Below are 27,778 nucleotides of genomic sequence, written 5' to 3' on the forward strand. Positions count from 1 at the left end.
ATGTACAAATGTGCTTGATATACAGTGGATGTATGTATGGATTGTGATAAGAGTTGTAAGAACCCCCAATTAAATTATTTTTTTAAAAAAGATTGGCTAGAAAAAATAATAACAAACAGAAAGATGATGGACTCAAACACAAGATAGTAATAAGTACATTAAATACAAACAGCCTGAACATTGCGTTGTAACACTGGATAAAAATAAAGAACTAATTATAAAAAAAAAAGAGACCTGAACACTGACTTGACCAATTCAATAAAAGTGCACACGTTATAGAAAAAAAAATAATATGTTGCTTGCAGAATCAGCAAACAGAATAAGAATGGGAAACTGACTACATAATACTTTTAGATTATGTAACCAGGAGAAATATAAGTCCAAAAATATTGCTACAAAAGCATACAAACCTTATTTTAAAAAATTAAGAAAATGCCAAATTATCATTTCTCAACCCATCCTCTTCCTAGGTCTGTACACTTTTGAAGAAGATGTTTCAATCTCTTTATTACTTCCCCTAATGATCCTGTGCTCTTTGATGTGCCCCATATAAAAACTGGAATGTTGGTGTCTTTGAGGGACTCCAGTCATGTGTTCCTTTGAAATGGTCAACTTTGGGGAACAAAGAGGTCCAAGAGGGTGAGAGGGCTGTACAGTGGATTTGACGAGACTTCCGAATGAAATTATTGTACAACAGACAGCCTTTGTTACCTTTGATCACATTTTCATTTTTCTGATAAATCCTTGTAATCGTTCTGTGTCCTTTGAGAAAACTCTGTAGTGATTTCCCCTTTGGCGTTCCCCCAAAATGAAACTGCTATAACCTGGTGAGATACCATGGGTTTAACTCTCCCGAATTTAACTGACCAGCAACTTCTCTCAGAAGCCACTGTTTTGACTGCATCTTTTTGGGTTTTTTTGAAGGTACCCCAAAGAGATTAAGACAAGTAATAGAACTTGTCTGCAGCCACCTAGTGATTAAAGCAACCTGTTGTAAACACATTTTGTTTGAAGTAAGCTCATGCATTTAGGAATGGGAACCCTAGGAGCAATACTTGATTACCCTCATATTTACACAATTAATAAGATTCATATACAAAAAAGATTCACAATACTATTGGTATAATTTGAAAGTGAAACTTCCTTTTAAATTCTTAAGTTAGCATCTGTACAGATTTTTAGTCTCTGCAAATATATTAGACTCTGGTTTATAAAACTTTTTATGTTTAAACAAACAAAAAATATGAAAACCTGTTCATCCCAATGTGATTTCACATGACCTGTTCTTGATTTCACAGGAGCTCTGGTGGCATAATGGTTGCAAGTTGTAATTACGAGTGCAGTAATGACAAGGTTGGCAGTTCTAAACCACCAGTTGCTCTGTGGGAAAAGGACAAGGCTGTCTACCTTATGAAACCCACAGAAGCAGACCTATAGGGCTGTGTGAGTTGTAAACAACTAGATGGCGATCAGTTTTGTTTGTTTGCTTGTTTATTCTTGATTTATTCCCTTTGAGCATATTACCACTTGTTCATGCAATATGCTTAGTAGTGTTTTTCTGCTAACAATATTAAAGAGAAATGGAGCTCTAGAACTCCAAGGATTTGTCCTCTGTCACAGTAAAATTCGACTTACCTCATTTGATAAAGGAGGTAGAATAAATTGATAAAGTCAGGTTTAAGTTTTGCTTTTTATAAATTTTTGATTTTAATATAGATTTAGAAGTGTCTAACAGTATGTTAGTGCATAGAGCACTAGGCTTGATCATCGATGGATCATTTGTGTGCTATAAAAGGGATGTCTGAAACTGTTGAAAGAGCTTGCTACTTACTATTGCTTTTGAAGGGGGAAGTTGGGAGAAGCAGACAGTGGTATTCCTTTGGCAGACGGAAACATGAATATACTCCGATCTACATATAGACGTAATTGCCCGAAAGATGAGTTTAGGAAGGAATGGCTTTCATCTTGTGTGTTACATTCTACCCCCAAATTAGAGTATGAATTCTAGACTAGGTCTCTCAAACCATGAGCCACACATATTTCAGGGAGTATAAAAATCTTCATCTTCACTAAATTATACTTGTATGCTGATGTAATTTAGTTAGGCATAAATTTTAATAGAATTTTTAAATTACTTAAATTAAGATGTTTCACTGAATTCATTTTAACTTTTTGTTATTATACAATTATGTAGCCAGTAGCTATTTGGACAGATGATTAGACATTTTACATCTGCTGCCCAATAAAATTATGAAATAAGCCAAATAGATAACTTCAAATTTTCTAAGAACCATGTTAAGAAAGAACAAAACAGAAACAATTGACATATTTTAATAGTGTGTTTCATTTAACTCAATATATTATTTTAGCATATATAAATATAAAACTATTGATAAGATAGTTTACATTTAAATTCATATTAAATCTTTAAAAAGTGAATATTTTGAAAGTATAGCACATCTCAATTTGTATACTATTTAGTTAACTCTAAATGAAATAAAAAATTCTACTGCTCAATAATACTAGCTACATGTTTGCCATGTGAAGCTAGGAGTTACTGTTTGGTCAATGTAGTTGCAGATTTTAAACAATATATTGGGAGTCAGCATTGTGATGAAATGAACATTTTCCCTTAAATATCTTTTAACTTATGGTTTTAAGGGTTTTGCTTTTTTTTTTTTTTAATTTAAGTGACAGGAAACTTTAAATCGCTGATTTTCACAAAAGATGATATTCATTTTATCCTACAGGGGACATGCGACAGTGTTTAAAATATGTTTAGATGTTGTAAGTAGCAAGTGGAGAATGGGAATCATAGTAACATCGGACATCTAGTGAATAGAGGCCGTGAAAGATGATCAACATTCTACAATGTACATGATAGCCCACGACAAAGGTGTATCCAGCCCACATGGGACTAACTCCAAGGATAAGAAAGCTGGCTTTGTATCCAAACAAAAATATTATAGTGGTTGCCATCAGGTTGATTTCCCTTCATGGGAATCTCATGTGTTTCAGACTCCGACAGTGTTTCACAGGGTTTTCAAGACTGTGAACCTACAGAAGCACATCGCCAGGTCTTTCTTCCAAGGCACCCCCGGGTGGGTTCAAAGCCAGGCACTCCTCCGACTACCCCTCGGTCCCATACATATTATATGATTCATCTCTTGTTTCTACTCAGCAAAAATACATAGTGTTTACTGGTCGCTTTATTCCTATTTTAGAAAAACAAAGATCTGAAATAAAATTAGGAATATTACTATGCTTTTGAGTCAGGAAAGTGGGGTTGATTTTATCTACAATCAGGCCTTCGTTTACTAGCCTCTGGGGCCCATTAATGGCAGCTTCTCACTTTCCAAGACCGTCCTGCGCTCAAGTTGATACTGCTGTACTCGGGGCTGTCGTCCTGTTTCTCTATTTAATGATTTCCAACAAGGAAAAACCCCATTATTCAAAACAATTTGTAATTATCGTCTGATAATGCAATAGCTGTCAAGCACTCGGTGATATTTTATTTTGTTTATCGTATCATGGAGCTTATATTGTGACAGATTACAGTTAATGTTCTACTCCGTTTGAGAGCCATTCAATAAAACAGTGACATAAAACAGGTATTTTTAAGGATAGTAATGCTGGTTACAATTTGCTATTAATATGCAAATAATGTTTGCCAAAATACTTATTTCAAGCCTAGTACCAGAAGTCTCAACTAATTTAGGATTATTCTGTTTTCAATACCCAATACGTTGCACATTCTGTGGGCCTGCCAAATGTCACTAATCATTTTCAAGCAGAATCAGAAGGACTACCTGTGGGCCCAGAACGTTTCACTTATCATTTTCTAAATGTCCTAATTTTTGTGACTGACACTTTCAGTACTGGAAAAATATATTTCATGTGGTGTCATTCTGGGTAGACTAGAGAAACAAATCCATGGACACACACATGTGTATAAGAAAGAGCTTTATATAGAAGAGCAATTGAACATTGAGAAAACCTCCCAGCCCAGTCCAGATCAAGTCCATAAATCCAATATTAGCCCATACGTCCAATACCAATCTATAAAGTCCAAGGAGGAAGTACCAGATTTCCCAGAATTCTCATGAGAAGGCCATGCCCACAGAGAAGTCTCATTGGCTATCTCTAGATTGACAGACTAGACTCCACCCCTACACTCTTAATCCTTACATTGACACCAGATTAGGTGAGGACCACAAATGCTAATGTAAAGTCACTTTTGTTATTGTAGAAATCACAAAGTTTTGTATTGTGTTAACTTTTTATTGTGGATTGTAATTTAAAGAGGACCCATTCAGCGATTCATACACTTTGTTTTCTCATTCACTGCTGTCCATATGATGTGATTCATCTTCACATGTGCCACTGTGTTTCCTGGTTCTAGTCTTTTCCTAAGACTTCAGAATTTTGTTCTAGTTAAATGCAGCTCCTTTGATCTCAAATGATTGATTTTTCTAAGGTGAGCCTTACAAATGGTACCGTTAACTCTTATTGGACTGCACATTCAGTCCTGGTGGTGAGTTAGGTTCCAGATACCAACGGCAGTAAGGGCCACTGTCTTGGGGATTCCACCAAGTCTCTCCAACTAGTAAGCCGGCCTCTTTGGAAGTTACAGAGGTTTCCTTCCTGTTTGTCTCTGAGTTCCAGAGGAACTTTGCAAACTTAACTTTTCATGTTATATAAAATTACATGGTTTCAAATATAAACAGTCTATTGACTAGATAGTTAACATTTTTAGTTCTTCTTACGACTCATTGTGAATTAGTACAGTCTACTTTAGCATATTTTGCAATTGTTATTTGCTATTTAAGTACCTTGGCATGAAAAGCCATTGTGTTGAAGTACTTCTATACTAGGATGATTGTGCAAACTCAGTATGAGTTTAACACTGTGTATTGGCAAACTCAGACAATAATATTCCATTATACTTCTTATATTGAGGCTGAGACTATTTGGCTTCTTGGCTAGTTAAAGCTAATATAGTGTACATGTTTTCACATTTCTAGACCTTATCTCGTATTTCACCAAATACTGCTTTTTTCTCATTATATTATATTCGAAAATCTTGTCTGAGGGAACTTGTAAATTTTGGGGGGGAAAGAATGCATTATCTTTTTATTTTCCATGAACTTTTTGAAGCACCATTGCCATATGACTTCTACTTACCATGACTTACTTCAGCCAATTCAGTTCAAATGCCCTCAAGTGATAGGGTTATTGTGGTGCTTAATATGAATATGGTTAATAAAACTTCTCTTACAGGAACAAAGTTTTATAAATCTTTTAATTTTGTTAAGTGAATATGAAGTTAAGACATCCTGGGTATTGAAAAATTGATGGATGGCCACTGTTATGACTCTCTATTTTTAAATGACTTACTAAATTTTATAAATATAGGTTAATACTGAGCATACATTTTTCCGCTAAAAATTGTTTTGCTGGTTTGTGAACTAAAGATTTCTCATGGAATTATCTCAGATACCTGTGGTTTTTTTATAACTATATTTTTTTCCTAATTTGTGATAGGCTAATTTGATTTTTATCCTCTGTTGTCTTTATGTAAACCTCTCTGTTCTGTTCTTGATTTTTGTTCAGGAACATTTTCTACAATATTTTTACCATATGACCTTATATAAAACTAAACTCACTGCATCAAGTCAGTGCTGACTCAGATGGGTGGGTTTCTGAGGCTATACTAAAGAAAAGAAAGCCAGTCTTTTTCTCGCAGAGCTGCTGCTGGTTTTGAACTGCCAACCATTCAGATAGCAGCCCAACTTGTAACCACTATACCAAGGGCTCTTGATAAGACCTCATAGTAACTTTATTTTTTATGTAATTAACTTTTCAAAATCTTTTCCAGCAACGAAGCATTTTATATTACAGACAGCAGTGTATCATAATCATTGCAGTGAACTTAAGTAACATTTATTTATCTCAAAAAATGTATTCTACTTTTATCACTGAAATGCAAAGGGCGTTCAGTCATCAAGTAACCAATGCTCGAAACACAACCAGCGAGAGCACACTGAGAGTTCTTTAGGTTAGGTGCCCTTGAGAAGGCTGTGACCCAGAGCAACCCTGTGCATAACAGAGTTATGCCATCCTCACAGTTGTTGCAGAAACGGTGTCAATCAAATGATAAGGTGTTAAATTTTAACAACTACATGTGCAATAAACTACCTTATCCACTACACAAAAAATAGGTGAATTCTTACATATCTGTTGTATAAATCCTTCTACTCAAGTTTTAAATCAAGAGGAATAATTACCATTCCATTTAAAACATTAAAAGTTTGCTATAAGAATTTAGATTTCTACTATTGATACATATTTATTTTTAAAAAGCTCAGAGTTTTTTTTTAGCTAGATACCTTATCTTTAATAGTATTAAGGATTTTCAAATCATGGGCGGAGTTTATGGTAGTGTTTATGGGCATACTGGTTTGTTGGGTTTATTTTCTGGTAATCTCTCTTTCAGATTTTCCTAAGTGGGCCTTACAGTTATGCTGACCTCTAAAAATGTGTTGGGAATGGCTCCTCTCTGTTTTCTAAAGATTTTGCTGCTGCTTGTTTTTTTTTTTTCCATTTTAAATGCTTGGCAATATTCACTAGTGATATCTTTTATATCTGGACTTTATTGAGCCAATTAAATTTAAATAGTAATTTCAGCTTTTTTAATAGAATCAGAGTTATTTTGGTTTTTAATTTTATGACTATCAGTTTGGTCACTTTTGTATCTCATAGATTGTCTTTTATATATTGTCATAAAGTTTTTTGTGCTATTTCTGCTGAATATTTTGAGAGTTTGTATTTATCCTTTAAGGATCCATTTCCTCTCCACCTCCCCTGCCATACTCCCAAGGAGCTGTTAATCCAGTTACTATATCTCTTTTTTTTAATCATACATAATGAAATTGTTTTTAATACCCATGCTCACATCAGTTTTCCTATTAACAAATAGCAAACAACCCAACAACCATTGTATTAAGACCACAGATTCTGTGGGATGGCATTCCTAAGGGCACAGCTTTCAGAGTACCAGGAACCTCCTCAGGGGAAAGGTGAGCAATCTGGGTGACCCCAGCTCATCTAATAGAGACTAGAATCATCTGCGGGTGCACTCACGTGTCTGGTAAGGTAATGCAAGACATTGAACATGGTCTTATCTTGATTTTCAACTGGAACACTTATGTGTACTCTGACCAAGCCATGTCTCAGGCTTGCTGACAGCAAAGAGAACCACTAGGAAACTCAGTTACCTTTTTAAGACTTAGCTGGGAAGTTGCATCGTGTTATTCCCTCTGTCAGTAGATTGCTCTGATTCAAGGGGAAAGCATAACTTTTATCATCAGTTATTTAGAAATATGCTGTTTAATTTCCAAATATATAAACCTATTAAGATGCCTTACCGTTTTTTTATTTTATAATCATTTTAGGGGCTCATACAACTCTTTTCGCAATCCATATACCAGATATACTTGAATATAAGTCGACCTGAGTATAAGCCGAGGTATCTAATTATTACCTGGGAAGCCAGGAAAACTGATTGATTCGAGTATAAGTCTAGGGTGGGAAATGCAGAAGCTATTGGTGAGTTTCAATAATCAAAACAAGTGAAAATAAAATTACTAAAGATTGAGACATCAGTGGGGTAATGTGTTTAAATATTTATTTTACATAAAAAATCAAAAGTACAAGTCATTTAACATTAGTAAACCAGCACAATAAGTGGAAAATAGGTTCAACAAAAACAATAAGGTATCAACAATGATGCCTTAAGAGTACTATTCCCTGAGCTCAATCAGCAACCAAACTAAAATGTAAAGAGTTAAAATCCTTCAAAACTGGATTCCTCATCATCATCCGTATCCCAATGCAGAGCTTCAGCTGGTATGAGATCATCATAGGCGCTGTCCTCACTGAGATCGTGGTCATCACCATCACTGCTGTCATTTTCATACAAAGCGCAGTTTTCACTGCCATCCCTAGCGTTACTAATACTACATTTCTGGAAGGCACGTCGTACCATGTCTTCTGGAATGTCTTCCCATGCATCTCGAACCCACTTTGCTATTAACTCTATGTCAGGCTTCATGAGATTTCCTCCTTTTGTTAGTTGGGCTTGACCAGATGACATCCATTCATGCCATATCCTTCACACACGGTCTTTAAAAGGCTTATTCAAAGATACACGTCATAGGACGGCTCTGATTGGTTAGATGTGAGTAAACAAACATTCAAAGCCCTGCAGTGTCAGCAGGGCTTTGAATGAACAGCAGAGAATCGGCAATCACCTGTGAGATAACGGGTGCTCCTCCCGTTACCTGGGTGGGGGGGGCAGTGAGATGTTACACCTCGCTGGGGTACCACCTACCCATGTATAAATCGAATCCCAGTTTTACAGCACATTTTGATGCTGAAAAACTCGGCTTATACACGAGTATATATGGTATACATCCTTTGTGTCCAGCACATTCGTACATATGTTGCCATCATTCTCAAAACACCTGCTTTCTACTTGAGCCCTTGGTATCAGCTCCTCATTTTTTCCCCTTCCCTCCCTGCTCCCCCCTCCCCCTTGATAATTTATAAATAATTGTTATTTTATCTATCTGACACCATCTGATATCTCCCTCACCCAGTTCTCTGCTGTCCGTCCTCCAGAGAGGAGGTTTATATGTAGAATTTGTCATCTGTTACCCCTTTCTCCCTCACCCTCCCTCTACCCACCCAATATCGCTACTCTCACCACTGGTCCTGAAGGGATCATCTGTCCTGGATTCCTTGTATTTCCAGTTCCTATCTGTGCCAGTGTACATCCTCCGGTCCAGCCAGATATGTAAGGTAGAATTGGGATCATGATATTGTTATTGACTTCTAATTTTGCCTGTGCTTATCAGAGAAAATATTTTTGTATGTGTTAAAACGTGTTTTATGACCTAACATATGGTCTACGGTGGTAACGTTTCATATGTATCTCTATGTATCTCTATGTATAACTGTCAAGTCAGTCCTGGCGCACAGCAACCTGATAGTGCAGACTCGAAATGCCCACAGTGTCCAGCACTGTGTCTTCATAGGATAAGACTGCTCCATTTTTTTCCATACAGAATGATGGGTAGGTTCCAACCACCAACCCTTTGCTTAGCCACTAGGGCTCCTTTATTTGTGTGCATGTCTATAAAATTAAAATAGTTGAAGATGATTGGTAGCACTAATCAATTTTAGCTAATTTTTAAAGATCATTAATTACTGAAGGAAGATTTTAAAATATCTAATTATAATTATAGATTGAGGAATGTTTTTCTTAGTCAGTTTTATGTTTATGTATCTTTAAGTTCTATTGTTAGGTACAATACCAATTTAGTGTTTTTATCATCATTAGTGTCTATTTTAATCATAATGGAATGATATTTTTAAATCACTGGTAATACTTTGAAGTAACAATATTTGATATTGTATATATCAGGTTTATGTTAAATATTTACATAATATTTATGCAAACCTTTTTACTTTCTTTCAATTAATGTTTGTGTGGTAAACAAGGGGGCTTCAGATAATATGTAGAAAAACTCTTATCTTTTTAATTCCCCTTTTCCATGAATTTTTTTGCCTGCTTGGGTATGGTTTTATTTGTTTACTTTGACCTTGTAAATATACTATTTAAATTGGGTTTCTCATAGATAAGTACTTGAACTGTGTTTTCCTTTAAACAGTCAATCTGTCTTTTAAGTGATAGGTATAGACCATTAGAACAAGGAACCCCTTGGTATTGTAGCAGGTACATGTTGGGCTGCAATCCACATGGTCAGCAGTTCAAAACCACCCCACAGCTCTGTGGGCGAAACTGGGCTGTCTACTCCTATAAGCAGTTAAAGCCTCAGACACCCACAGTGCATTGCTTTGGGACAGGATTGGGTCTATGGCAGCAAGTTTCATTTTGGAGGACAGCAGTAGTCTTAAGTTTCTCATTCATTATCTTTTATAACATACTAGTATGTTTTTATTAAAGGTTGATTAAAGTTTTGGCCATAAAATATTCCTTTTCTTAAACTATATTTGATAGATAATTCTAATCAATTTAGGAACTTATTAAGTAAAAGCTAACAATTTTCTTTTTGTATTGTTTAAGGAGAAGATATTGCTTCATATTCTGTTACATTAATTTGTACACTCTAATTGAAATACTCAGTAAATATGTTTATTTCTCTGGCATACTTTAATTATATTTCTACACAGACAATTGGAAATTTTCTAGTTTACAATTTAGCTTTTTCTTGTTTTGAATTTACAACGAGAATTTTTAAAGAATTTTTCATGAGCAATTTCTAATATATAAAATATAGTTTTTCTTGTCTTCAGATCTGCTAAATGTAATGCAGTTTTCTTAATTACTCTCATATTTAATCACTATATTTGTGATTTTTATTAAACATGTTTTCTGAAACAGAATAATGCCTTTTCTTTTTTAAAAAAATATAGATATAATGGCCAATAGGTTCCTTTTTTACACCATTACTTAGAACTTCTGTTTGAAGCAAGATATTAGAAAATCTCCCTACTTTACTATAAGTGAGCTGGTAGGATCTTTACTAAGACATAGTTTTGTGGGAGTTTATTCCTTCCATAAATTATTTAGATGGCACATCTAGTATGTAAAAGTGTTTATTCAGAAACATTTTAAAAGCAACTAAATAATCCTTAATCCTTAATGGAAATTATAAAAGGTTTTTTTTTTCAGAATTAAAGTCAAAAAATATTCAAGATAAATAACATAATTTAGACATTCTGTTATTCATAGTGGACACAATCTAAGTGATAAATCCACCACATCTCAGCCTTTGTTCTAAAGACTAGGGATATTATTATTAAAAAGCAAGTCACATAATGGCAGACAGCAAAAAGGAAATGAAAAGTGAAATCGGATAGTGATGAAATTATTAGGACAATGGGATAGTAGGTGTGTGTATATTACAGGGTCAAGGGAAGCATCTTTACACTGGAGGGTCAAAGAGGTCTCCCTTGAAGGGGGTACCATTTAGTCTGAGACCTAAATGATCAGTGAGCGCCCACCGTGCAGTCACAGGAGGGGAGCAAACGGAACGCTCCTAAGGCTATGATGGTGTGTCTGTCCTGAGAAAGAAGGCAGATGTGGCTGGGACATAGTGAATAATAAGGGACGTGGGATGAAATGAAGATAGATGAAAATTGGTTGTACATTTGTACGTCTTAAATGTTAGGAATGACCTTTGGGTTTCATGACATAGGGACAACAGATCAAAGCAGAATTTGGTATCTAGGTGAATGTGAACTCATTGTTTTTACCATGAACATTTTCTTTCAGCTTAATATTTTTGCCAGTGAATGAATGGTTTGTTGGTTGGTTGGTTGGTTGGTTGGTTGGTTAGTTGATTTAGGATCTATACAGATGTCCTTTGCCAAACATATTTGTTTATTATGGTAATCAGATCTGTTTTAAACTAGCTAATTAAGTAAGTGATCAATAGAGAAATGGTGAGTAGGTATAACATTGCAGTTTGGCTGTTTAAAAAATATTTTAAACATTATTTATTAAAATGTTATTTCAATATTTGAGAATTATGCTTTCTGAATTATGTTTCCTTATAAGCAATGCGATATAGATAAAACAAATAGATTTCAATTAATCTGTGTCCAATTAAATTTTATCAATTATGCCTCTTGAACATAATTTTCTTAGAGGATTGGGAGTAAAAAACTGTTATATTGATAAAATACTTACATTGGACTTCTGTCAATAAAGAGCATGTATCTGTACTTAAGACATTGTCAAGGAAAAATAATGTTAAGTGAATGTCATTTTTTCTATTAATGGTGGAATGCCCAGAATGATCCATATTTGAGCCCATGACATCACCCAGATTTAAGTGCTCAGACAGACGGAGAAATAGCAGGATAAAATGAAAGGGCAGTAGAAGTCATTCAAAAGGAGACCAGCCTTTATTTCAAACTTGAAAGTGTGTACTGACGTCTTCAGTTGTGATTCAGAAGTTTACTGTAACTTCAGTGACCGTTCGAGTGCAGTCTTGGATTTCATTTTTGTCAGATACTAATATGAATGCTTCCATTTTCAGAATACTTTAAGAAAGTTAATTCTGAGAAGGGATTCTGAGAAGAGAGACACTTGAATGCTTTCTGGCTTCGCTCCCTCTGATTCCAGTTTCTCGGCCTTTCCTGTGCTTACCAGCAGCTGGGATCAGAGAAGACACGTGGGAATGAGGAAGCATTTAGGCCCCATGAGTCTTGGTGCAGGATTTGACTTTCCCTACACCAGCCGAAGGAGCTCTGGTGGCATAGTAGTTATGCCTTGGGCTGCTAACCGCAAGGTCAGCAGTTCTAAACCACCAGTTTCTCTGTGGGAGAAAAACAAGGCTTTCTAATCCTGTTAATAGTTACCCTGGCCAATAGGACCAATATGAGTCGGTGTGAATTCAATACCAACGAGTGAGTTTATATTAGTTGAGGAAAGTGCTGGAAACATTGTCCTATATGCATTGGACTACTCGCCCCTGTGCCAGCAGTCAACCCAACTCTTAAGAGGAAAACTAAAGCTGTCTACTTCTGTAATGATTGACAGCCTTGGAAATAGTACATAGGTTTCTATGAGTAGAGATTGATGGACTTGAGTTTGTTTTTTTGGTACGAGTTCATCACCTGACCGTGTATATAGGACAAGTTCTAGATGAGGGTAAATATTCAGCATATCTTAGAGCAGTGATTCTCAACCTTCCTAATGCCCCGACCCTTTAATACAGTTCATGTTGTGGTGACTCCCAACCCTAAAATTATTTTTGTTGCCTCCTTCATAACTGTAATTTTGCTACTGTTATGAATCCGGCAACCCTTGTGAAAGGGTCATCCAACCCCCAAAGGGGTCGTGACCCCCAGGTTGAGAACCTCTGCCCTTGAAAAAACTAGTCTACAAAAATCAGTCAACCCTTCTAATGAAATCTCTAAGACTGGTCCTTAACTACCTTTTATGTATAAAATGAACCCATCACTCAAGAAAATAGGCCAATAATGGAGGAACAATAAAACTATTGAGGTATTCGAATTAGAATAGTCAACCATTTGAGATCAAAAGGGCAGCATTTACTACCCAAGGACAACATTCTGAATGCTTATGAAAGGAAGAGAAATACAAACAGTAAACACAGAGAGGAGGAAGACAAGTACAATGAGAGGATTGCAATGAATGAGAAGATGTAGAGAGATTGCTGAATAGGAAACTGGCCTGCTCTAAAGCTTCCCCCAATTCACAAGAAAAAGTAAAGTATATACAGTAGGAAAAAAATCTATCCACCTCTCAAATTGGTCATAGAATTGTGAAAAATTCTTGGGTAATATTAAAATATTAATTAACATCCCCAAAGCACATTTAAGGAGTCATAAATGCAATTATTAAAAAATTTGTAAAATGATATATGAACTTTGCAGATTAATAAAAATGGATCCCTGAGACCAAGCAGGACACATTTGAAGAATTTGACTAAGGGGATTGACTAGGGGATGGAAGTGGTGTAACTTACTCAATTTTAAAATCAACTCTAAAACCACGGTAATGGGAACAGTATGATATTAAATCAGGAACATATAAATAGATCAATAGAACACAGTGGGCCTTTCTAATGAGTCCTTTACCTGAATTGAGAACACGGAAAATATTTGGAGTGGCTATGTTCTTGATTGTCCCGAAGATAATACAGAATTTGTAACATTCTGTGTGTTCTAGATGGGTAGGAGGTGAATTGCTTCACTGTATAAAGTGTGCATCTTAGCTTCAGGCATCCCTTCTCTTTCCAGAAGCCATGTTGAGAAAGACTAGGGAAAGGGCGACACCTGTGAAACTTATCCTCACGAGGAAAGGGCGCTTCCAGGTGTTTGGAAATAGTACAGCCGTGATTAGTTGTTCATATGGAAGAAAACCAATTTGAGCCTTTATGTCAGCAAATGTATGGAGTAAAATTAGATTTACTGCATTTGCAAGATGTGATGTAAAAAAAGTGAAAAGGAAAATCTTACAAGAAAACCTGGCATTCAATTTTTAAAATAAGTGTCCTGGGAAAAGTTTCTTAAATAGATCGAGAAATACAAAATGACAATAGCCATCAAGATTCACATTTTTGAAAGCATGCTGCAAAGAGGAGTTAATGCCACGATTCTATTTACTAAATAAATTCTATTTACTCAGTCTCCTATGTGAGTTCTTGTAAGTTCACCCTTATTTTCAGGTTTCTTTTAGCTTCTATGTGAAACTTTCCCAAATGAACTCTCTTGACTCTCAGCCTCCAAAAGTGGGTATCATTCATTTTGGAATGGTATGGTCAACATAGAAAGCTGATGTTATCGTTCCCCGATTCCCTTCACCGCCTTACGCTTGGCTCTTCCCCATTCGCTGTTCTCTAGTGACTGCGCTGCTTCTGCACAGGCGCGGAGGCCTTTTTGAAAAGTGGAGGGGAAAATGAGAATTGAATTTTTTATCTTCTTGGGTTTGCTTGAGACAGTTTGGTTTCCACCAGAAAGTACATTGACACCCCAACTAGTCTTTCAATCCCAAACCTTCTTCTTATGACGTGATTGTAAATTGTATGCTTCATTGACTTTGGAGGGTAAAAGTATAAAGTAAATCTGAGATAGGAGAGAGCGACAGATGCATGAAACAAGAAGACTCCTGCACCTGTGATTCTCGATGGGAAGAGTTACTCATCATCGGTTTATAGTTCCTCAAATCATGAAGGATGGGCGCCTTTGGCACGGGTGTGTTTTCTGATGTACTCTTGCTTAGGGCAGGAGCCCGGCTTTTCACTCTCACAGAAGGAGAAAGCACAGCTTGACGAATGAGAAGGAGTGTCTTCATCAACTATGCTCCCTCGTCTTTGGAAAACCTTTGCTCTTCATATTTCTCTCTCTCTCTCTCTCTCTCTCTCTCTCTCTCTCTCTCTCTCTCTCTCTCTCTCTCTCTCTCTCTCTCTCTCCCTCCCTCCCTCCTTCACTCCCTCTCTTTCTTTCTTTCTCTTTTGCCAACACAAGAGTTCAATCTAACACACACACACACACACACACACACACACACTACCATCAAGTTGATTGCAACTTCATATGACAGAGTAGACTTACCCCTTGGGGTTCCCAAGACTGAATCATTACAGGAAGAGCCAGCCTCACCTTTCTCCCACAAAGACTCCTTAACTGTATTGTAATTGGTTAAAACAAAATATTTAGAGTGGCTATATATATGCATGCATACATATTTAAACTTCTAGAATATCTTCAAGCACTAGGCATGAACATATAGACAAGGAGTGGTTTAAGTATTAAAGCCTCCCATCAGATATAAAGCATTTTATGAGTCATAAGTTTCAACAGCATATCTAGTTCAAAACTTCTCATATTGTAACTAACAATGCAAACAGTAAGAGATATTGATGTGTTGAAAGGTTCCAGAGATCACTGTATCCCATTAAACCCTCTCGTTTCAAGATTCCTGAGAAGAAGAAAAAGAATTACAATTCTTGATTTCAAAAAACAAACAAACCAATGACCTGTGTTTGAAAGCTGTTCTACTTGAAGGTAGTCAGAGAACTCTTACATTATCAACTTACCTTTCATGCTTATATTTTAAGCACCGTATGCGAGTTTTTTAAATGTCATTTTTTTCCACACTAAGCATTGCTTTTTTAAAAACATTTTTTTGCATGGGCAAACATTATTTAGGGAGTTAACAATGCTTAAGCATTGATCTCATATTGAAAGAAAAAAGATTAAGGAAATTAAAGCTAAAATAATAATGTAAAAGAAAAACTTACCAAATTAACCAATGAATTCTTTAATTTGAAGGTGAACCACACAGAGAGTCATATGTATGCAGGCACAGAATTACACATCGTTTTTCTTTGTCAGTTGGATTTCCTAGAGAATTTATTAATCCTAAAAGATTGATAAGTAAAGATTAATAACTGACATTAGTAAATACAAATAGAAGCAAGCAGAGGAACATTAATGTCATGCCTTGATGCTACAAACTATTACTGTGCTAGGCTATTATCCAAAGGGATAGATATTTGATTCCATACAGTGGCACCTCAGAAGAAAGGCCTGATGACCTGGGCCTGAAAATCCAGCCATTGGAAACCTTGTAGAGCACAGATCTGCTGTGGACGCACAGATATTCATGATCTAGAGCATACTCGCACTGGCTAATTGTTGTGTTTGTTTGTTCGTACAATGGTTTTAATTTAGGTAAGACTTGAAGGATATTAAAATTATTCAAAACACTAATCTCAGAAATCAAAACACTTGTTTTATAACCTTTCTCTATTTGTTTCCTTTTAAAACAATGTTTGTTAACAGGCCATATACCCCTTTGAAAGGAGGACTCTCCAACGTGTGGTTTGACAGATTTAAAATATCCAATGATTGCCCCGAGCACCTGGACTCCATTGATGCAATGTGTCATATGCTCACAGAGTTGATTGAGGATGAAGTAAAAAGTGGCATCAATAAAAACAGGATACTAGTAGGTAAGAATTAAATGTGGGTAATTTTTTCTTCATTATAATTTTGTTTTTTCTTTTGTGTCGTCTGTTCCTTAGATTTTACTGGAGAGACAGGATACAGAAGATTGTATCATCTGGGATTCATGATTTCCTTTGCTGACTCAATTAATGTTCTCTATTTTACCTCTCTGTGCTCTACTATCCTTTGCACTGACTAAACAGAATTCACACACACACAATACATGATTGAAGGGTTTATTATAAAGTTTACAGGTTGTGAGTGAGTGCCAGTGAGAAATGCTCAAGAGTTGTTCATCAGGACATGTTACTAAGTTCTGTTTAGTCAGCTAATTAATCCCCAAAGGGCACACCCCTTTGCTATCGCTCTCAACCCGAAGACAGTCCGCTTAAGCGGCGCAGGTCAGCACACCCAGCTGGCTGAGTAAGTGCCCAGCGGCCCCTCACTCACCAAGCCAGCCTCTTGCACAAGAGCACGCGGCCAGCTTGACTTGCTCGCGAGGTTTGGAAGCCATTATGTTGTTCATGTCCTGGCTCTGGTTCTGCTGTGCTCTTCTATGTTATAGCTGCCATCTGGATCCAGGAGGTTCACTGCGCAGGAATTTGGGGTCCGGAGGACGTGCTACGCTCCGGGCTCTTGTTGGTAATGAGATGTCTCCTGCTTTAAGAGGGCTCATTTTATCCACAGCAGGATGGCACCCCCGAGACTCCTCTTCACACTCGCTCCACGTGACTCCCGTCAGTATCTCCCCGCCTTCTTACCAGACCAGTGCTGGGAGAGGGAATGTGGTGGGAGTTAGAGACCGACCAGAAGAGTCACATTAAATAATTCACTGCTCTTGCACAGATTATCTTTACATATTGGGCATTTCTGAACTATTATACTTGCAAACTGTTCGTGACACCTTAACAGTTCTCCTTGTATTTGTAATAATGTGTTATCGTAATACTGTAATAATGGAATAATGTATTTGGAGACTCTCATGGTAGTTAAACTTTTTATTACTAGCTATTTTTAATGAGGAGATTATGAATTTAAATTTTTTAAAAATTAATTATGGACAGAGTTTGGGTGAATTAAAAAGTTTCTTTTGTGTGTTTTTTTTTATTGGGCTACCATTCACAAGGTCAGCAGTTTAAAACCACCAGCTACTTCTCAATAGATAAACTGGACTTCTACTCTGTCCTATAGCTAGACTTTGATGACAGTGAGTTTATGTTTTGCTTGTTTGTTTATTGAAGCAGTGACCTTTCATTGAGTTAGGATAGAGATTTCTATGGGATAACAGATAGACTCCTTTATTTTCTATCCTGCCTTCAAGTCCATTATTGCTAGTTAAAAGCAGTATGACCTTCAGCGCAGTAACATCATTTTTTCTACGCTTCCATTTCCTATCTGTACTTAGCTCTATCTATATTTTTCTTTTTCTCTGTGTCATTGGTTAACTCGTTTATGTTTGGGGTATCTGTTTAACTATAATAACAGTACAACATAGGGTATTATGAGCATACTAGGGAAAGTGTAGGAAAACAGTAAAACAGTGGGTATTATGGTGTACAACCTGTGGGTCATGACCCCTTTGGGAGTCAAACCACCCTTTCACAGGGGTCGCCTAATATATCATGCATATCAGTTAGTTATATTATGATTCACAACAGTATCAAAATTACAGTGATGAAGTAGCAATGGAAACAATTTCATGGTTGGGGGGTCACCACCACATGAGGAACTGTATTAAAGGATCGCGGCATTAGGAAGGTGGAGAACCACTGCTCTAGGGGATAATGAAACAGTTCCAAAGAGACTGAGCTGTCCCCAAGAAGGTTATTAACTATAGATTATAAAATATGTGGCGGTATCATAGACTTTATCCTGCACCCATTGAGTAATTTTTTTTCACGTTCCCACTGTGTATCCAACAATATGTTAAATGTTTGAGAAAGCATGCAAGCAAAGAGCAAACCAAGTTAATGGCAACTCATAGTGATCCTGTAGGACACAGCAGAACCGCCCTTCTTTATGGGAGTAGAAGCCTCATTTTTTCCTGTGGAGCAACTGGTGGTTTCAAACTGGTGACCTTGCAGTTAGCAGCCCAACACATAATGCACTATGACACCAGGACTCCTCAGCAGGTAAAGGAAGAAGAATCTCACTCACTAATTACAACCTAGATGGGCATATGATGTACTTACAATGCAAATGGGAATGTCAGCCAGCCCCAAAGTGAATGCTAAAGTAGTATAACTAACAGCTGAAATAAAGCTGTTATTTATATATTAAATGAATATATGAATCATGTGTTTTCTTTTTCTAATCTATGTTATTGTTTGGAGCAGTTTTGCCACACAGAGTTTTCTCTTTTACATTGTACTGCAGTGTGGTACATACATTGTTATTTCGGGATGAATCTTGATGCATTAGTATTAACTAAATCTAGACCTTACATCAAGATCCCCTCCCTGGGTTCTGTAGTTTTCTGTGCTTTGATGAATGCACCATTGCCATGGTTCCACCATTACATGATAGGTAATCATCTCACTACCCTAAAAGTGCCCTGTGCCCCACGTATTCATCTTTCCCTCTTTCTCTTAAACCCCTTTCCAATCCCTGACAGTTTCATTGTCTCTGTGGCTTCACTTCCTTCCAGTATGGCATGTCATTGGGGTTATACAGTATGTAGGCTTTTCATTTTGACTTCCATTCACTTAATTATGCATTTAAATCTCTTTCATTGTTCATTCCTTTTTCATCACTGAAACATATTCTGCAGTATGAGTATACCACAATTTGTTTATCCATTCACCTAATGAAGAACATCTTGGTTGTTTATAATTTTTAATAACTATGAAAAAATTGCTATGAACATTCATGTGTAGCTATTTCAACTCATCCACATAAATACTGATGAGAACAATTGTTGTGTGATCAGTAAGACCTTAGGAGACTACCTTTCAACATGACTGTACCATTTTCATTTCCATCAGCAACGAATGAGAGTTCCTGTTTTTCTGTGTATAATTTTATTTTCCTGGACACATCCCAATGCCTGTAACAGAAAGTTCATAATGACATGTATGTCCTGATCAGTGACTTATTGAGTTAAGTAATAAGATGCCATAAGAATTCAGACAACGCAGAGGTCATAGGCTCTTTGGCTTTTTAGAGAAAGTTCGTCATAAAATGCTGTGGAATTTGAGATGCACAATTTTAAAAAAAATGTTAACTATCATAGTGTAAAGACCTTGCCCTAAAGAATAAATAGAAACAGTACTTTATAAGTAAAAAACAAAACAAAATAAATAGTGCTAGTTGTTTTTGTTTTCTTTGGCTATCACATGTCTCTGGTAGAAAGCTTGTTGTCTGAAAAATGCCTTGTTGACTATGCTAGCCAGACTGAGAGATGGGAGAACCTGATGATAAGCTCCCAAAAATGGGTTCCAAGATAAACCTCTCCCTTGCTACCTGGCCATGACCTAGCTGTTCACACTAATAATTTGCTCTCTCTAAAGTGAGAATGATCATACCTAAATTATTGGGAGATGATGCTTGTAAAATCTAGACTCATTCTAGACACTCAATAAATATTCTTTTGAGGACCTGCTTTATCCTTTATTCAGTAGATTGCTGGTCTGGAATCACTAGAGGATGTCTGAGTCAAATAATTAATTAAAACCATGCTTTAGGGAAATTTATATGCAAAACAGTCGAGTAAAGGGATGAGGAGCTAGGCATGGGGGAACCAGTTATTTAATGTATGGTAATGAGAGTAATGAGGCCCTGAACTGCCATGGCAGTGGGAGGAGATCCCCAGACTTGTTTTTCTTAAGGTTAGAGAGCTAATACAGAATCAACTCAGATTTAATTTATTCGAAAGTCCATGATCATTCCATCTTACTGAGCTTTCTTAGGTTACATATTATCAAATTCCTCTTGCAAAAAATAGTTTGCCATTTGATTCTTTTACCTGGTATACTGGAATGCCCATTTTACTACATCCTCGAAGAATATAGTCTTAAATTTTTTTATTAAAAATCCATAAAAAGTCTATGGCAGCACAACTACCCAGGACTGATGTGCGGTCACGTGCAGACTCAGCGAGAGCTCATTGTTTCTTTTCTACCAACTACTTATCCTTTTTAAATTTTTCTTCTTCGTGTTGTACCTGGTAAGCTGCCTCTTTGGTACTGTTCATAGGTTTTTATTTAAGTAGAAGTCTAAATAATTCTTTGAAGTTACCACTTAATCATTTTCTACTAGTTTTTATGGTTTTGTACAATGTCTTTTACACAGCGAGTCAAGTTGTTGAAAAGGATTGAAGAGCTAGCTTACCACTTTCCCGAAGGAGTGGTTCACTGGTAAATCAAAGGGCAAAGGCATTGCACATTCCAGATAGCTCCCTGCCCTGGTGAGGTTGTCGTTAAGCCGATTCCTATGCTTAGCACCTGTGGGACAGTGTAGAACTGCCCTGTGGGGTTTAACGGCTGTTCATCCTCACGGGCGCAGAAAGCCTCATGGTTCCCATTTGCAGGTGCTGCTGAGTTCAACTGCTGATGTGTGGTGAGCAGCCCCACCCATAACCCATGACACTGTCATGGCTCTTCAGAAATGGACTAGGAGGTTCTAGAAAATTAATTGTATAGGAAAAGTTATAAAATTAAGTAGAAAATGCGATAAAATAAAATCATATTATCCCTATTTATTTTATCTAATATAAACATAATGAAATCGCTGATAGCAGTCAGTATGTGGTCATGGAACTCTTATCCCCGGGGTAGTTGCAGCCTATGTATGCCACTTTGTAAACAAACACTATTCACGTGTGCATGGGAGCCAGCCTTAACCTGTGGTTTCATTTTGATGTGTTGTGTTTTATTATGTTGTACTCAATTTTAGAAATAACTTTTCTATGGTCTTGCCAGCAAACGTGATACTTTTAGTGCTGTGTTTGTTCTGTGAACAATAACAAAATGCTTGGATGTGTGTGAAGGGTAAAGAGAAAACAGGTAGATCTTTCTAGAAAACTGCCTCTCAAAAGAGGTGACCTTCAAACTGAATCCTAAAGAATGATTAAGAATTCAACTGGTAAACAAGGAGAGACACATCTATAAAATAAAGCAACCCCAGAGCATCCCAGGACATACTAGTTTGTTGTCCACCTCCACCCATAGGGACCACTGAATGAAGGCATTCCGTGTGCATTTCAGAAAGCTAACACAGCTCCCCTGTGAAGGCGGACGGCACACAGTCTGGGAGACCTCCTGCACACACGTACAGTCAGTGAGGGAGAAGGGCCAAAGACTCAGCTGTTACATGTAATATGTGTAAGACGGGGAATATGAGGGTGAATATGGTTATACTTAAAGAAAAGATGGGCAACTACTGATTTAGCTATGAAACCAAATTCTTTGTTTTCTAAGTTTTCTGCCTTGGGAATTCATGCTTTCTTAATGGAAAAAAATAGTGAACTTTTGCAAAGATAAGAAGTATGATCAGGGCAAAGAATGTACAGATGTGCTTTATACAATTGATGTATGTATATATATGGATTGTGATAAGAGTCTTATGAGCCCCTAATAAAATGTTAAAATAAAGAAGTACTAAGCCAAATGTTTGCCCCTCCTTCCCAATATCTGAAAGGAGATAGAGATTCCATGAAATGTGTTCCTTTGAGACATTCATGAATTCTCACTCCACTTTTATGATATCAGATATAATTGAATTTTATCTACTCATTTTGGTATATTTACACCAAATATGATTCTATGAAGGGTATGCAAAATCTTGGTCACTTTTAATTTTCTTAAAGTTAGCTATATAGTCATTGGCAGAACCAGATTTAAATCTTATTCTGAAAAAACATTAATTATTAGTTATATTGTCTTCTGAGTTATTATTCTCTGTCCAGTGTGCATAATATAAGCATATTTCATGGGTCAGCTATATTCTCCCTATCTGTTTTAAAGAAGAACTTAGACACGTTCTTTCTTATACTATGCTATCTAACATCAGAAATCAAAGTAGAAATTGGTATATCCTTTGGTACTTTTGTGCTTAGGAAGTACATTTAGTGCTAATTCTATTAATAATTATACTTCATTGATATTTATATAATATAGTGTTTATGTAGCTATGGAGTTGTTATGAGTTGGCACTGACTTGATGATATTGAGCTTGCCTTTTTAGGGGGAGAGTTAATGTTTATATTTAAATTTTTATTTATATTACTGAAAACTCACTGCCATTCAGTCAATTCTGATTCTCAGCAACCCTGTAAGGCAGGGTAGAACTGCCTTTATGGGTTTCTGATACTATTATGACTTATATAAGTTGTTTTCATATGTAATATTTTATGAACTTTAAAATAGAAAAATAGGAATTGTTCATCTCATGTGAAAAATGATGAAACTAAAATACAGAGTTGATTAACAAATGTATAATAGAGTTAGGACTAGTACCCAAATTCTTTGGCATAATCAAGAACTTTGTACCTTATCTCTTTTAGTTTGGCCACTAGGTGGTGATAATTTGTTAAGAGAAAATATCCAATACAATCTATCTTTAACTTGATCTAGAATGTATAGAACCCAACAAAATATCTGAACAATTTAGAAAAATTTGATACCATGAACATAATGTCAGATTTCTAAGTCAGGACACTCACGAGCTTCCTGAACTATAGTCAGTAATTTACATTGATGACCTAAACATCTGTCACGAAGGTAATGGTTAAGGGAATTATGGCCCATTGATAAAATGGAATGTTATGTAACCATTAAATAGTGTACACAATTAGAAGGCAACACACTTGCTTTTCAAGATCCTTAAAGAGAACTTGTCCAGCACATTTGCCCAATGGAATGCATCATTTGATCCCATGACTGCTGCTTCCATGAGCATTCACTGTGGACCCAGCGAAGGTGAAATGTTTGACGTCAACATTTTCTCCGTTTATCAGGATGTTACCTATTGACCAGTTGTGAGGAAAAGGGTATGTTTTACCCATTCTGGTGTCGGGTTGGACTTAGGTCTAATGGGAATGTCCGTACAAGAGACAGAAAAGGACTCACAGATAGAGAAGAATGTCATGTACAGACAGGTGGAAATCAGAATGACACAGCTGTAAACTGAGGAGCATCAAGGAGTACTAGAGACAGTGGAAGCAAGAAAGAGTTCTTCCTTGGAGCCTCCAAAAGCACCTTATTGGTGCCTCAGTTTTGTTCTTCTGGCCTACAGAACAGTGAGAGAATGCATTTCTATAACTTAAGATACCAAGTTTTTGACCAAACTTTTTTGATAAAATATTGTTTACCTCTTTTTGTCTTTGACAAAAACTCGGTCACTTCAATGGATGATACATTTTAATTATATCTTTTCTTGGGATTTCACTTTCAGATTATCTTAGTTTTTTACTATAGTTTATTTATACATGAATATATACACTTTTGTTGTATTTTAATGATGTTCGTAAAAGCCAGATGTTACTCCTAACATATCTATTCAGTTTATTAATCTGTAATGAAAGTTGAAATGCTATTTTTTTTGCATTTTAATATCTCTTCATCAATTACAAGGGTATATTATCATTATCTAAAATGAGATTCCTATTTAGTATTTACTTCTTGACTTGAATAATATCCCAAAGTGGGGGCTTTAAAATATGACAGGAAAATCTATTATCTTTTAATTCAATTGTTCCATGAAATTTTGAAGCCTCATTTCTTATTACGTTTAGATGCTGAAACTGAAAATTTAATTATATAGCTGGGGGGAAGCACAGTGTCCTTTTTCATAATAGTGTCCTGTACTAAAGGTATTATTGCAGATAAACAACACCAGATTATAAATTGACATAAGACTTTGATTAGATTTTAATAAGATTTAAATCCTTACAAGTTTCTTTACTACAGGGCAGTGATTCTCAACCTTCCTAATGCTGCGACCCTTAATACAGTTCCACGTGTTGTGGTGACACCCCTCCCCTCCAACCATAAAATTACTTTTGTTGCTACTTCATCACTGTAATTTTACTACTGTTATGAATCGGGCGACCCCTGTGAAAGGGTGATTCGACCCCCAAAGGGGTGTGCTCTCAGGTTGAAAACTGCTATAGGGTCACTATGAGTCAACATCAACTTGATGGCAATGAATTGATAATTATGGAAATAAATTATATACATTAAACCTGAGGTTCAGTGTTTTCAGGATGCTTTCGTGTGTGTTTGTACTGACATTCATTTGTGGGAAGATGCTTCCATTTTTCTGTGATTGAACTGACTGGCACCATCAGCAGACTCGAAAATCATATCAATGATTAGATCATCCTAGCCTAGAAAAATGTGATAGGAGGACTTTATGTTTAACATTTTGTTATTATGTATGCTTTTAAAATGATCTTTAACGTGAGTTTTTTCTTGCTAATCTTTAATTATATTATTCACCTCTTATTTTTATACTTTATCCCCAGCATGATCATTTCATAAATGATAAATTTTCTTTCTGCTCAGTTTTCAAATTTGAATCCTTTTTTTTCATCATTGGAGCAGCTTTAAATGATGCAAAGCATTGTCTGATATGATTGCCACTGGCTATTTGTGGCTGTTACAGTTTAAATAAGGAAGTGTTAGTTCCATTTCCCCAGTCATTCTGAGGGCATCCCTGGGAGAGGTGGTGGGTTCAGTTCCAGACCACTGCAATTACACAAAGATCACAATAAAGCAACTCATGCAGGTTATTTGATTTCCCTGTGCTTATGGAAGTTATGTTTCCACTCTGCTGTGGCCTGTTAAGTGTGCAACAGAACAGCGCAGTGCAGTGAATGAACCATCCTTTTGGCCCTTCTATCCTCTGTGTTTGTAACTCCCACCAAACCACTGGGAGACTGCTGATGTCAAGAGACGGTTAGAGAAGGTCAAGCTGCTCTGCCATGCCATTTGTACAGAACATTATGAAAAAGTCCGACATGTCATGAGAATTACTCCAATGTGACACGTGAAGTGAACACATGCTGTTGGAAAAATGCACCCACAGACTCGCTCTGTGCAGGGTTACTCCAGAACATCCATTTGCCGAAAACATAATACCTGCTAATAAAGTGGAGCACAATCAAACAAGTTATGCCTATAGTCACATTTTAAATGTCACACTGTGCCCCTCCTTTTCTACTTCTTAACTGTTCCCCTGCCAAATTCCCCATCACAGGAGCCCCTTGTGTTGATCTGTATGGCAGGGACAGTGTTTGGCACAGAAAAGATAATAAAAGTTTGGTAACTGAATCAATGACCTTTTTATTCAGACTCTGTTTTGAAAGGACATACAAGGCATATGTGTTTTATTTTTGTGATTGATACTGTTGTAAAACAGTTTGAAAACTAAAGTTTTAATCTAAAAATATCTTAAATTGCCCACCTCACTTTTGTTGACCTCTCCTAATTCAAAAACACTAAGCATTTATTATATATAAGATAATAGAAATACAATTTTTCAAGGAACTCACAGCCGGGCAAGAAACACCAAACACTCATGTTACTGTAGCTGCAGTATGAGGTCTCTGTAAGTATAAATGAAGCACAAGTGGACATTGGCCATTAAAGTGCCCTTGTGCCATGACCATATTTTTAATTAAGATAAACAATTGACAAACATAATTTCTCTGCTCAGTTAGTTCTAACTCCCTTTACAGCACAGATTTATTTACCAGTGATAATATGGATAAATTTATTTACTCATAGCAGGTAATTTTCTTTGCTATAAGACCTAAATTAAATTTGTTTTTAGCACTATCACGTTTTCAGAGCCTCTAGCTATGCTAAAAATCAAGTTGGAAGACAGAAGGCATTACCAGTTGCCTTTGAGTCAGTCCTGACTCACCTTGACCCTATGTGTGTCAGAGGAACAATGTGTTCCGTAGAGTTCTCAAGACTGGGAGCTTTGGGGTCCAGGTCCCCAGACCTTTCTTGTGAGGTACCCGTGAGTGAGTTTGAACTTGCAGCCTTTTAAGTAGCCAAGCACTTAACACGGTGTACAAGTGCTTTAAATTATTGTATACACAATTTGTTCTTTTTTCTGATCGGTTAAACACTTTGCTTTCAGGAGGATTTTCTATGGGAGGATGCATGGCAATGCACTTAGCATATAGGAATCATCCAGATGTGGCAGGAGTGTTTGCTCTTTCTAGTTTTCTGAATGAAGCATCTGCTGTTTACCAGGTAAGCACCCAAAAATAGAAGAAGAAAGTGTGAAACTAAAAACAAAATTCATAATTAAGCAAAAGCAAAAGATACACAAATCATCCCTGAGGATTCATGGTCAAATGAGTCATATTGATTACTTCCAGCTGGTCGTTAAGGCTCAGAAATGTTTTGTATGAAGAATAGTGTTAAGGAAGTCTCAAAGGGGGAAGGAGGATAAATAAATATCACACATCAAAAATGTGATTGATTACAGTGACTGCCTATTTTTCTCCTTGGTTATTGGAACTTTGATCATTGGAATATATGTGCCCTTTTTCTGTGTTCCCAGAATGATTTTCTAAAAATGATTTTCTAAACTTCACTATGTTTATATTCTTTTGCCTAGGCACTTCAGAAAGCGGATGGTGTGCTTCCTGAATTATTCCAGTGTCATGGAACAGCTGATGAGCTGGTTCTTCACTCTTGGGGGGAAAAGACAAATTCAGTGTTACGGTCTCTCGGAGTAAATTCGAAGTTTCATAGTTTCCCAGGTGTTTACCATGAGCTAAGCAAAACTGAGCTGGAGAAACTGAAGTCATGGATTCTCAACAAGCTACCAGGAGATACGGGGAAAATAAAATGAATACCAAAAATGATTTGTTAATATCTTTGTAATGCTTTTCTGAAATGTGATCATTACTGCCAAATTATAGTTTCAGACATGATCATTAAATATTAAGAACCTGTAATAATGGCTTCTGTATTAATTATTGAAAGGGTTAGACAACAGATAAAGTAGTATGATCTTACTTATGGTAAATATTAGTTGAAACAACCATCATTTTTCTAATTTGTATAATTTTAGTTTTCATATATTTTAATAATTTGAGAAATTCTCAAAAGTATTTTAACTTTAAGAAATAATGTATTTAAGAATACCTTTTTCTTACTTTTGGCCTTCCAATTCTATGCATATTTAATTATAACATTTGTCTCTGTCTTCTCGAGCTACCCATTGAAATTTTCTATTCAGCTCT

General features: G+C 36.3%; 1 protein-coding gene across 2 annotated transcripts in view; it reads left to right on the forward strand.

The window, feature by feature from the left end:
- The window catches only part of LYPLAL1 (lysophospholipase like 1), a 38,105-nt gene extending 10,711 nt beyond the window's left edge, over nt 1–27,394 (forward strand). For both annotated transcript variants that reach the window (XM_075530458.1, XM_075530459.1), the window contains exons 3-5: nt 16,408–16,577; nt 26,662–26,777; nt 27,148–27,394. In XM_075530458.1, coding sequence (XP_075386573.1) covers nt 16,408–16,577; nt 26,662–26,777; nt 27,148–27,384 — 523 coding nt within the window. In that variant the 3' untranslated portion in view covers nt 27,385–27,394. The remainder of the gene's footprint in view (nt 1–16,407; nt 16,578–26,661; nt 26,778–27,147) is intronic.
- The last annotated feature ends 384 nt before the right edge of the window (nt 27,395–27,778 follow it).

This window comes from Tenrec ecaudatus, chromosome 1 (genome assembly GCF_050624435.1).
Source record: "Tenrec ecaudatus isolate mTenEca1 chromosome 1, mTenEca1.hap1, whole genome shotgun sequence".
Taxonomy (NCBI): domain Eukaryota; kingdom Metazoa; phylum Chordata; class Mammalia; order Afrosoricida; family Tenrecidae; genus Tenrec; species Tenrec ecaudatus.